This window comes from Schistocerca serialis, chromosome 1 (assembly GCF_023864345.2).
Source record: "Schistocerca serialis cubense isolate TAMUIC-IGC-003099 chromosome 1, iqSchSeri2.2, whole genome shotgun sequence".
Classification (NCBI taxonomy): Eukaryota; Metazoa; Arthropoda; class Insecta; order Orthoptera; family Acrididae; genus Schistocerca; species Schistocerca serialis.
In genome coordinates this window covers 1122884373-1122897766 of record NC_064638.1, presented here as the reverse complement: position 1 = coordinate 1122897766, position 13394 = coordinate 1122884373, and the positions used below count along the sequence as shown (strand labels likewise).

The 13394-nt window shown below is 39.2% G+C and overlaps 1 protein-coding gene across 3 annotated transcripts in view; it reads left to right on the top strand.

Moving 5' to 3' along the window:
* LOC126416780 (importin subunit alpha-7) overlaps nucleotides 1-13101 on the top strand; it is a 58010-nt gene extending 44909 nt beyond the window's left edge. For all 3 annotated transcript variants that reach the window (XM_050084642.1, XM_050084658.1, XM_050084650.1), the window contains exons 7-9: nucleotides 2192-2335; nucleotides 6331-6490; nucleotides 10211-13101. In XM_050084642.1, coding sequence (XP_049940599.1) covers nucleotides 2192-2335; nucleotides 6331-6490; nucleotides 10211-10401 — 495 coding nt within the window. In that variant the 3' untranslated portion in view covers nucleotides 10402-13101. The remainder of the gene's footprint in view (nucleotides 1-2191; nucleotides 2336-6330; nucleotides 6491-10210) is intronic.
* Nucleotides 13102-13394: the final 293 nt, after the last annotated feature.

The window sequence follows — 13394 nt, the reverse complement described above, 5'->3', positions numbered from 1 at the left end:
TAATTGAAACTGTACTTCCATGTGCCACTTCTACTTTCGTACAGGGGACAATGACTGTGTAGCTCCAGTGCTATGAGACATAAGCAGAATTTCATTCATACAAGTTGAGTCTCTGCTTCCCTCAGAAAGCGTGCTCTGCACTACATCCTACTTACAGTTGTCAACATCGGAGCTGAACAATTACACTTTAGGGATAACAGTAATTCTTCATAAAAGTAAATTGCTGACGTGTGTGGTTGAATAAAAATATGTGCTTTTCATATACATATTTATGTTACAGTGCACTTTAATTTATTATTTAATCTTGTAACTCAGGTGTAACAACATATTATTTTGTAACTCAATAGTTGCTTTAGATAATGTCCACTCTAGACACACAACATTTGGAGAAAAGCTAAAGCTCATATTGAGCTGTGTGTTTTGGATACCCTCAAGTTTGTTACCATTTTGTAGTTGCGCCCACCATGTTCTTATGAATAAGTTTCTTCAGATGTTCCCATCAGAAATAGAGATGTGGGTGACTTGAAGATTATGGAATAGGGCTTCATCTTCCAGTCCAACTTCAGCACTGAGATGACTGTGAATATTCACATTTAAATGATCTGTTGATCTTTTGAAGATCTGTCAGTATTTATTAACACATCTTGTGTGACATGATTACCTTAAAGACAGTAGGCAGAGGCAAAAACCAAGTGAATTGTTCAATACAGCAGAAGATACTACTTATAGGCATGTTTAAACTGCTATTCCTTAGCTAGCTTCACAGTGCCCTTTGTCCCCTATCTCAGTATATTTGGTGGAGCTTTCCATGTGTTAATATACACACAAACTAAATTGACACTCAGCATGCTGGCTGATGGGAGCAACCCTAAATGCATATATTACTTATGGTCGCTCCCATCAGCCACTGAGCAGAGTGTCAACTTAATTTGTGTATATAGTAGTTGCTCTAATTTACAAAATTGCCACGTGTACACGTATGTACATACATTAAGTCTATGTCATTGTGTTATGCTAATTGTAACATACTTAAGTCACTTTAAAAACATGACAAACCATTTGCATAATGAGTGTAGGGGCTTGTTTAACTAATCCACCCATCTTGATTTGTATTAATCTATTTTTTTTTTAATTAAGTTCTGCATATGTTGTATAATCTCATATGACCTTGCACCATTGACACTTTTTTCTAATGGATTAAAAATGAAATAAATAAATACAGTGCAAAGACTGTCACAATTAAATCTTTTGGCCAGTAAGGTCTTCGTCAAAAGTAGACTACAGACACATACATACATACACACACACTCAAACGCAACTCTCGCACACAACTGCAGTCTCAGGCAACTGAAGCTACACCGCGAGCAGCAGCACCTGTCCTCTCCCATCCAGCCCTGTCTCTGTTCCCATTCCACCACTACACAGCCTACATTCCACAGCCGCATGCAGTTTTTTTTACATCTCTCAATTTCCACTACACCCCCCCACCACCACCACCACCACCACCACCACCGCCACTTCCCTGCCCTCCGTCTAACCTCCCGACTCCACTTAGTGGCCCTACCCGTCTCCACATCATTCTCGCGTGCTTCCCAGCAGCAAGTCGCTGTCCGCCACCCATACCATACTGTCCCTCCCCTCCCCAGCCTCCTCCTTACCCCCACCTAATCGCCACTCCCATCATGCGCTGGTCCAGCTGCTTGCAGTTTCCTGAGACTGCATTTGCGTGTGCGAGTTGCATTTGCGTGTGCGAGTTGCATTTGCGTGTGCGAGTTGCATTTGCGTGTGCGAGTTGCATTTGCGTGTGCGAGTTGCATTTGCGTGTGCGAGTTGCATTTGCGTGTTTGTGTTGTGTTGTGTTCTGTCTATTTTTCACGAAGGTGTTACTGGCCAAAAGCTTTTTATGACAGTCTTTTTGTTGTGCCTATCTGCCACTCATCTCTGCTATATGGTGAGTAACAACTTTCCTTTTCATAATATTGCTACATTCCATGATGGATTTTCCATTGTTTGAAATAAATAAGCATATAGGTGTATTTGATTTTTCTGATTCTTGCACAGTATTATTACTTGCTGTAGCTTAAGGCATGTGTCATGGAATTTTGATGTAATTGTTTTTGATCAATTGTGGGAATTTATCATTGTCTGATCACTGTCCTAACTGCATCACACTTTCTCCATATGTTTACAGGCTGTCATTGATGCCAACATTTTTCCTGTTCTCATTGATATCCTGGGAAAAGCCGAATTCAAAACTCGAAAAGAAGCAGCTTGGGCCATCACTAATGCTACGTCTGGGGGTACTCCAGATCAGATACGTTATCTTGTAGATCAGGTAAGGCTAATCAGTTGTTCATTTAGTACTTCAGTGATTTAATGTGACATGTTACTATGGGTTTAAATTATATTGCTACCTGTGACTTTTTCATACTGTTTGTGGCTTGTTCATCACAGTAATTATTGCTGAGGCTCTTTGACTTTATGCCAGACAGGATCACTTAGACAAGGTTTGAGTTCCAGTGCTGGTAATGGTGAAATCACTTCAACATTACTGCCGCAATAGAAGCAATAATTTATTACTTTTTACCATCTGATTCAGCAGCATGTATGGTAATTTATTTATGTCACTGTAGAAGACCGTGCTGTTTCACCTAAGTAGTGTGTAAATGCCAAATACGTTGCTTTCCTTTTTGATGTACTGCAGTTAGCACCTGCACACTTTTTGCTTAATGACATTCTAAGCAGAGCCCTTGTTATATCCACCATCATTGATTAATCCACTAAATTACAGGCCCATATCGTTAACATCGATATGCAGCAGGATTTTAGAACATGTATTGTGTTCGAACATTATGAATTACCTCGAAGGAAACGGTCTATTGACACACAGTCAACATGGGCTTAGAAAACATCGTTCCTGTGAAACACAACTAGCTCTTCATTCACATGAAATGCTGAGTGCTGTTGACAAGGGATTTCAGATTGATTCCGTATTCCTGGATTTCCGGAAGGCTTTTGGCACTGTACCACACAAGCGGATCATAGTAAAATTGCGTGCTTATGGAATATCGTCTCAGTTATGTGACTGGATTTGCGATTTCCTGTCAAAGAGGTCACAGTTCGTAATAATTGACAGAAAGTCATCGAGTAAATCAGAAGTGATTTCAGGCGTTCCCCAAGGTAGTGTTATAGGCCCTTTGCTGTTCCTTATCTTTATGAACGATTTGGGAGACAATCTGAGCAGCCGTCTTTGGTTGTTTGCAGATTACACTGTTGTTTATCGACTAATAAAGTAATCAGAAGATTACAAAAAAAAATGCAAAACAATTTAGAAAAAATATCTGAATGGTGCGAAAAGTGGCAGTTGACCCTAAATAACGAAAAGTGTGAGGTCATCCACATGAGTACTAAAAGGAACTCATTAAACTTCGGTTACACAATAAATCAGTCTAATCTAAAAGCCGTGAATTCCACTAAATACCTAGGTATTATAATTACGAGCAACTTAAATTGGAAAGAACACACAGAAAATGTTGTGGGGAAGGCTAACCAAAGGCTGCGTTTTATTGGCAGGACACTTGGAAAATGTAACAGGCCTACTAAGGAGACTGCATACACTAAGCTTGTCCATCCACTTTTAGAATACTGCTGCGTGGTGTGGGATCCTTACCAGGTAGGACTGACGGAACACATCGCAAAAGTTCAAAGAAAGGCAGCGCGTTTTGTATTATCGCGAAATATGGGAGAGAGTGTCACAGAAATGATACGGGATTTGGGCTGGAAATCATTAAAAGAAAGGCGTTTTTTGTTGCGACTGAATCTTCTCACGAAATTCCAATCACCAAATTTCTCCTCCGAATGCAAAAATATTTTGTTGACACCGACCTACATAGGGCGGAACGATCACCATGATAAAATAAGGGAAATCAGAGCTCGTACGGAAAGATATAGGTGTTTATTCTTTCTGCGTGCTATATGAGATTTGAATAATAGAGAATTGTGAAGGTAGCAGCTGCTGCTTTTGTTGATTCCCCCACCCCCACCCCCTGATCTCCTTGTTTGATTTCTTCTTGTGTCTTAACCATAATATTCTTACCTTCTCATATCTTCCTCTTAACACATCTTTACTCCTCTCTGTCTGTCATTTCTGTACTGAAGCTAACACAGCACCTACTAATGTACTACCTTTGATCTTCTCTCACCAATACCTTCCCAGCAATTATACTCTAGTTGTATGTTGTCTTGTAGATATTTTCTTTATCTCATCTTAAAGCAGGATGCAGTATAGATCGGGAAATTGACTTTCACTGTGTCACATGAGGTTTCTGATGGATGATAACCATTTCATTGTTGCTCATTGCCTTCTCCTCTGTAATTAAACTTCACAGAATACTATATGCCACTGCATTTAACTGAATGTCTGATTAACAGTTAAATTAAATCTTGGACCTCGTGCTGTCAACTACTATTTCAGGAAACACTCTTATCATCCACAGATGGATCATTTCAAGACTGTGCTGATAGACAACTACTGCCTGCAGCACAACAACCCATTTAAGCAGATGTGGTTTCATTTATTCTCGTTACTCACCAACACTTTCGTCTCTTAGGCTCTTATGCACACTTTGATGTTCAGACAACTTGTAAGAACAACCTTACATTGTTCACGTCTCCGTTCACCTTCACAATGAGCGGGTCTCTCAGCATGGGCATTGATCGAGCTGCCTATTTTTCCCAGCCTTCCAAATCCTATCCTATCCTCCTCGAGAGTTTTGCATCACCTTGGTTCCTAGAGTTCTGGAACCTGTACAGAAAATTGGAATAGAGAGCAACATAAACATCATTTCTGCCCTTTTTATTAATCATGAAAACCACACATTGTATGTTGTACCACCATACAGCGAGACCTTCAGAGGTGGTGGTCCAGATTTCTGTACACACTAGTACCTCATACCCAGTAGCACATCCTCTTGCATTGATGCATGCCTGTATTCGTCGTGTTATACTATGCACAAGTTCATCAAGGCACTGTTGGTCCAGATTGTCCCACTCCTCAACGGCAATTCGGCGTAGATCCGTCAGTGGTCAGTGGATCACGTCATCCATAAACAGCCCTTTTCAATCTATCCCAGGCATGTTCAACAGGGTTCATGTCTGGAGAACATGCTGGCCACTCTTGTCGAGCGATGTTGTTATCCTGAACGTAGTCATTCACAATGGGGGTGCGAATTGTCGTCCATGAAGACAAATGCCTCGCCAATATGCTGCCGATTTGGTTGCACTATTGGTTGGAGGATGGCATTCACCTATCGTACAGCCGTTACGGCACGTTCCATGACCACCAGCAGCGTACGTCGGCCCCACATAATGCCACCCCAAAACAGCAGGGAACCTCCACCTTGCTGCTCTCGCAGGACAGTGTGTCTAAGGTGTTCAGCTTGAATGGGTTGCCTCCAAACACGTCTCCGACGTTTGTCCAGTTGAAGGCATATGCAACACTGATCGGTGAAGCGAACGTGATGCCAATCCTGAGCGATCCATTCGGCATGTTGTTGGGCCCATCTGTACTGTGCTGCATGGTGTCGCGGTTGCAAAGATGAAACTCGCCATGGACGTCGGGAGTGAAGTTACGCATCATGCAGCCTATTACTAACACATCGTCCTGTGGCTGCATGAACAGCATTATTCAACCTGGTGGCATTGCTGTCAGGGTACCTCTGAGCCATAATATGTAGGTAGCGTCATCCACTGCAGTAGCAGCCCTTGAGCGGCCTGAGTGAGGCATGTCATCGATAGTTCCTGTGTCTCTGTAGTTCCTCCATGTTCAAACATCACTTTAGTTCTCTCAGAGACACCTGGACAGTTCCCTTGTTGAGAGCCCTTCCTGGAACAAAGTAACAATGCGGATGCAATCGAACCGCGGTATTGACTGTCTAGGCATAGTTGAACCACAGAGAAGACGAGCAGTGTACCTCCTTCCTAGTGGAGTGACTGGAACTGATCAGTTGTCGGACCCCCTCCGTCTAATACGCGCTGCTCATGCTTGGTTGTTTACATCTTTGGGCGGGTTTCGTGGAAATCTCTGAACAGCCAAAGGGTTTGTGTCTGTGATACAATATACACAGTCAACATCTATCTCCAGGAATTCTGGGAATTGTGGTGATGCAAAACTTTTTTTTGTTGTGTGTAGTTTCCTCTGTTTTTACATGTGTGTATTGGCAGTACTCTCTCTGTCTCCTTGTATTGGCCAGCTGCTCTGTGTCCTTGTAAATTTGTGTTTATCTAATGATTTCAACAGGGGTAGACCCATTAAAATGATTCTTGTTTCAGGGGTGCATACATCCGTTGTGTGACCTATTGACAGTGATGGATGCCAAGATTGTCCAGGTGGCACTGAATGGTCTGGAAAACATACTCAGGCTAGGGGACCAAGATGCCAAGACACATGGAGGCATCAATCCCTATGCAGTGCTTATTGAAGAATGCTATGGTAAATATTTTTTGTGCAAATTTACAAAAATTCCTCCCAAATGTATTGTGTGATGACACTTCAGTAAAATTAAATGCTCTACAGTGCATTTAGAATTACTTTTCTTGCGAATGAAAAATGCTTTGTTGCCTAACCATACATAATTTGTATAATTCCGTGTGAATTAGTATGGCTGAGAATTTTTGTGTATCATTGTACTAAAAATACCTGGAGTTTGCTGGCAGTTATGGGCAAACTTCTATATGTCACTGTTTTCTGTAGCTGTAAGTGTGTTCTATAGACACTGCAGAAAATGTTACATTCACTCGTATGAAAAGATAGCAGTAGTCATATATAACAAGTAAAAGTATCAAACTTAACTTTCACATGAATACGAAACAGTTATCCCAAAGAAAGCAAAAAATTGTGTGGTAACATTATAATCATTCATATGTAAATAACTTAACAAAAGAAACAATTGTATAAGAAGGAAAGAATAGTGCACCGATTAATTGGCCAGAAAGAATCTTGATTAATCTGCAGATAAGTCAGTTGCAAAAACATAAGCGTTTCCTGTGACTCTTCAGGTATTCTCAGCAGATATATTCAGTATATGGCTCTCAGATCTGCTGCTGGATAATGTTTTCAGTATCCCACAGTATTCCCACAAGGCAACTGCTGCTTTCTGCTGACAAGTAGCAACAGCTTCTGATTGCCAGCAATAATGAACATTCACTATGTGAAAGCAAGGATTTATTGTAGGATTAACAAAATACCTGATCTAGTGGCAGATCCTAGAGCCATAATTGATGATAAGCATTTGTGCCAATGAAAGTCACATTTAATTCGAGGAGAAGGGTAATAATCTCCTATATTAATAGTATTTATTTAGTTGATTTTATGATGGGAACTTCCAGTGATCAGTTTGCTTCACATTCAAGTGAACCGTTAAATGTTAACTATGGTCTGCTAAGTGATATTGGTCCATGGTGATGTTGCCCATACTTTTGTTTTTGATACACCAGTCTTGTTTTAAAATAATGTTCCACATTTTTCCTGAGAGTGCTTTCTGAATGAGAATTGCTGTACGCAACAGGATAGCATCTTTATTATGGGATACTTCGGATCAGTTCTATGCTACGTGTATGTTGCAGCTGTTACAATTGCAGTGATACTGTTTCTTTCAAGAATGTTTTCCAGCTACCCTGAATACACAGTTTGGATTTGATACTTGTTTGTGTTTCTTTAATTGGTAATAAGGCTCCCAGTGCTACTTCACTTCTGTATTCTTCACTGGCTTCATATCAACATGTATTTCACCAATGTTTTTGTCATTTGACATTAGTCTTCTTTATTGTCATCTGAAGTATTTTTGTTTGCTATTAGTTTTCTTCTGTCCATATACTACTTCTTTATACAGTTTTAAACAGCAAGTTGATTGTATATTAGCAATTAATAGAACAATACTTGTGCAATGTATACGAGGAAGGCACCTGAACACTCTAGGATATGGATTAGTGCTGCAAGGGAATGTAAATTTTAGTGACAAGATTGTAATTTGAATTTGACACTTCTTCTGTGCAGTGTGGGGAAAATCTGAAACACCGGCAGTTGTGTCAGCCAGTCAGTGAACATATACTATGTGATCAAAAGTATCCGGACCCCCCAAAAATATACGTTTTTCATATTGGGTGCATTGTGCTGCCACCTACTGCCAGGTACTCAATATCAGCAACCTCAGTATTCATTAGACATCATGAGAGAGCAGAATGGGGTGCTCCGTGGAACTCATGGATTTCGAATGTGGTCAGGTGATTGGGTGTCACTTGTGTCATATGTCTGCACGCGAGATTTCCGCACTCCTAAACATCCCTAGCCGACTGTTTCCAATGTGATGGTGAAGTGTAAACGTGAAAGGACATGTACGGGCCAACCTTGTCTGTTGACTGACAGAGACCGCCGGCAGTTGAAGAGGGTCGTTATGTGTAATAGGCAGAATCTATCCAGACCATCACACAGGAATTCTGAACTGCATCGGGATCCACTGCAAATACTAAGACAGTTAGGCGGGAGGTGAGAAAACTTCGATTTCATGGTTGAGCGGCTGCTCATAAGCCACCCATCAACCCAGTAAATGCCAAATGACGCCTCACTTGGTGTAAGGAGCATAAACATTGGATGATTGAACAGTGGAAAAACATCATGTGGAGTGACAAATCGTGGTACACAATGTGGCAGTCCGATGGCAGGGTGTGGGTATGCAAATGCCTGGTGATCAGAAGCAGCGGTTTTATGGTGTGGTCATGTTTTTCATGGAGGGGGCTTCCACCCCTTGTTGTTTTGTGTGGCACTATCACATTGTAGGCCTACATTGATGTTTTAAGCACCTTCATGCTTTCCACTGTTGAAGAGCAATTCGGGGAAGGTGATTGCATCTTTCAACACAATCGAGCCCCTGTTCATAATGCACGGCCTGTGGCAGAGTGGTTACATGACAAAAACATCCCTGAATCCTGTAGAACACCTTTGGGATGTTCTGGAACACCGACTTGTGACAGCCATCACCGGCTGACAACGATACCTCTCCTCAGTGCAGCACTCCATGAGAGTGCACACATCAACCACAGCGTGTGCCCAGGGCTGATTTCCTCAGGCCTCAGGAAGCGATCTGGCCAAAAATAATTTTTAGCTTTGGGGCACCAGACAGTGAATACACTTTGTCGTGTTGTTGAAATGACATTCCAGTGATGAGACCTGAAGCCCATTATCATCACTCAATATTTGACAAAAGTAAAGTGGCTAATGCTAGTATCAGTAGCTAGTCATAATTTTGCTCCTGGTTATAGCCTCTGACATCATGACAGTCAGTAGTTCCAGCTCTGTTACCTACATGAGTTCAGTTACTGTTATGAAATTTTCACCTGCTCCAAACATCCACCTTTTTGTAGTGAAATGGATGTTAACAGTTTATTTTGTAAGAGCAATGACCTTGAAATACAAAGAGGATGGCTTGAGGCAGTTTTCCTCACAGTTTAAATTTTTTAATAAGTCTGAATTATTTGGTACGTTGGTGCACAGTGATTTATTTGGAGACAGTTTCATCTTCTCTTCATTTGCATCCTTTCATTTCCATTAATATGATCTGTCACGATTACAGGGCTCTGAAAAGTGTGCTAAAGTATAATAACAAAGTGTTTTCATAATTTGAAATGGTTTTGTATGTTAAAATTTATTACCCTTTTTTCCCACACAATTTTAGATACTGAACATTTTGTTCAGTTGTTAACACAAGTGCACACTCAGCAGTAGAGTGCGCTGTTTTTAAATGTCCTGGTCCTAGTCCTGCTTTATCACATTAATTTAATCTGCCAAGAAGTTTGTTATTTTAGTTATTAAATTTGTTTCTTACCTCTTCTCCCTCTCCCATCTCTCTCTCTCTCTCTCTCTCTCTCTCTCTCTCTCTCTCTCTCTCTCTCTCACACACACACACACACACACACACACACACACACACACACACATAACTTATGGCTGGTTCTCAAATATAGTCGTACAAAGATAATTTGTAATGTTTGTGTCTCTGGTGTTTACATCATAAATTCTTGCTTATTAGTAACAGCATGTTCTGGAATGCTGCTCCTTGTGCAGGATGCAAGAACTGGAAATCTTTTTGACCAGTGAAAAAATGTCCAACCCAATTATACATACTTCTGAAAATATTTTACTTCATTATTGTTTCAGGTCTGGATAAGATAGAATTCTTGCAGTCACATGAAAATATGGACATCTATCAAAAAGCATTTGACATAATTGAGCACTACTTTGGAAGTGAGGAGGAGGATGCGAGAGTTGCTCCAGCAGTCGATGCAGAGGCACAACAGTATCAGTTCAATGCTGACCAGAGCGTTCCAATGGGTGGCTTCAATTTCTGAAACTCTGGATGATGGGCCACAAGAGTCGCCTCGTGAGTAGTTCGGAGTTTATTTTCGTTCTTATTGAAGTGAACTGAACTGGCAAAAATTGTAAATTTTAAAGAAATGGAGCAATTTTGTGATCATTTAAAAGGAACATGGAAAATAAGAACACTAACTAATGATACGCAGAGAAGAAAAGAAATACAAAATTAATATTCTTTCTGCAACAATGTCTCAGTTCATGCCTTGTGTGCTGCTGTTTATTATTCTGCAGAACTGAAAACTCCTGTTCTCCGGTTGTGAAACATCATAGAATTAATACAACAAAAATGAATATTTGTGGGTCCAAGTTCATAACAGGGTCACTGAATCCTGGGTGTAAGAATCTGTGATGTTCAGGAGCAGAGTAATAGTTGCCACTTGCAAGACACACTTTTGTGTTACTTGAAGTAATTGTGTCTAGCTTTCACAGTTGACGGTAGATTTCTGTTCCATTCCTCTGCCTGGATAATGCAGTTTCTTTTGCCTGGACCCTAAAAGATGAATGCTATGTGGAAGTACTTTCTTAATTAAATAATGTTTGTAATATATCTTGCATGTGTAGAGCATTGTGCAGATGTAACTAAATACAGCAGTTTATGATATTGTAATGTGAAAATTTGCTGTGACATTTCTGGCCTCTTGAATGTGTGTGTATTCAATTGGTTTGTAGCTTGAAAGAGTATCTCTCTAATGAAAAGGAGAGGAACTGATATCAGGCATATTTTGTTGTTATGCAGAGGTAATTCATAAATATTTGGGGTGTTTAAATGCTGATACAGTGTTTCATATTGTCCCGACATGCTATAGAAATTACTGTAAAGAACACTGTAAAAGCTTTGACAACCCACAACAAAGTCTGTCAGTGCAAATGATAGTTTTTTCCTCGCTTCATTCATGCCTTTCAAAACGCACACTACTACTTTCTGTTCCATTCCCAGTCCTGTTACTTTGCATCTGTAGATCTACCTTTATTAACAGAATCCCTCAGAGTACATCTGTGTTGTTCCAGTATTTTTCCTCTGAATGCTACGTTATGTATAATAAATGATGTACACTGTTTACTTTTTCATTTTCTTTTGACGTGCCATGAAAAATACAGGAAACATAAACATTGTGGAAACTGATAACTTTTCACTTTTTGAATTGTATAGTTTCTTTAATTTCTCATACAGAAGCTGTAATGAAGAACATTCTCAGTTTCTTTACTGATAACCTTGTAGTTCATGCCCCCACTTTGTTACCTGCTCGCCAAGAATTGTTAACATTTTGCGCAAAGTAAATTTGGTTCTAAAAGGCATTCAATGTTGTGCCTGTCTTTAATGATGAAACTTGGTGAAGCTATGAAAAATGCGTAAAATTAATAATTCTTTGCATTACAAATGACGACGTGATGACTGACCATAGTTAGGTGACAGTGAAATAAATTTGACTGGACTTACAGAAAAAGTTAAGTGAAAAGTGATGACTTAAAGGACAACATCATTAGATCCTTAAATGTTTACAATTACAATATTGTAATACTTTGTTAAGTGATCAAAATAAGAACTGTGCATTGAGCAACTGAATTAGATTGTTCAATCAGCAACAGAAATTACTTCGTGTAAATTACATTGATAATGCTTGGTGCTCTCAGTGGATTTTTAAAAATGTAAATAGGATAAATAATCTGATATAAGATGTCCACTGTTATAGAAAAGCTGGAAGATATGTTATAGTGCTGTTTGAATTTGGTGGCACCACCCAGTCATTTCAGTGTTTTGTATTCTGACATTGTGCCCTCTGACACATTCAGTAGGGAATGTCATGTTATTTATGGAATATTTATTGTGTTAAGACTTGAGACATGTTTCTCTTTACTTTGGCTGGTAGCATGTATTTTTAGCCAATTGTAGAGAATGTGTTGGAAGTAGGAGGTAGAAACAATTGTGTTTCTAATTCATTTGTAATACATTGTTGAAATGTGTTGCAGCTGATACGTTATGGCTACCACATAAGAATGCATGTCATATTTGTTGAAATGAAATGAAGTTTTCAGAGAACTCGTGCTGTATATTTTATTTGTAGTCAAGAGTGTCTCTGTAAAACCCACAGATTTTTCTTTGTTGAAGAAGAGAGCCTTTGCACACTATGTATGCAATACTTTTGTTGAATATTTTGTAAAGGTAACAGAAATCCATTCAAATAAAGGCAGTATTTTCCATAAAAAGCAATCAGTATAAAACAAATGCCAACTCTTTGTAAATTTTTGCAGATCAAAAATGTGGAAGAAAAACGAGATGACAAGAAATTCATTAATTTGGTCTTCTAGAATGTTTGCTGAGAAGTACAGACTGATATTGGTATGGAATGTGATAAGACTGCGTAGGGGTCTCCCCCAAATACTCTTGACTAAAAACGACTGCCAAAACATGAACTGTCGAAAGCAAAAAGTGGGTGTGTGAATCATGTTTTATGTTCCATAACTGCCTTGAAAACAGAGCTAGTCAACTTTCCACCTCATACTGAATTATAAATTTAATAAAAACCCTTTGTAAGAAAAATGTATTATATTTAATATTCTCCTTTGTTTGACTGGTACTGATATTAATACTGATGATGTTACAATATATAGTTGGCGAAGAAGGAAAAGTGTATAAAAATGAGAACTGTGTTGCTTGAAATAAATTTGAAACTGTATTGATATAGTTTTAATAATTTAACTGCTTGTATTCTGTTAAACCATGAGGATGATGTAAGGTAAGGAGAAGGTTACAAGTTTTTTTTATCAAATATTATGTTTGTTCCATGGAGAAGCTAACGAGATTTCAGTAGTTAGAATATTTGGGAAGTATGTTAAGCAAGTAAACTGATAGTTCCTTTCCCATTGTGCAAAAGCTATAAATCTATTCTGCTTCTTTTTATTAGCACCTAATTAATTTCTTGAAATGAATCATTTGCCCAAACAATATTGTACCCAGCATTTTTACCAA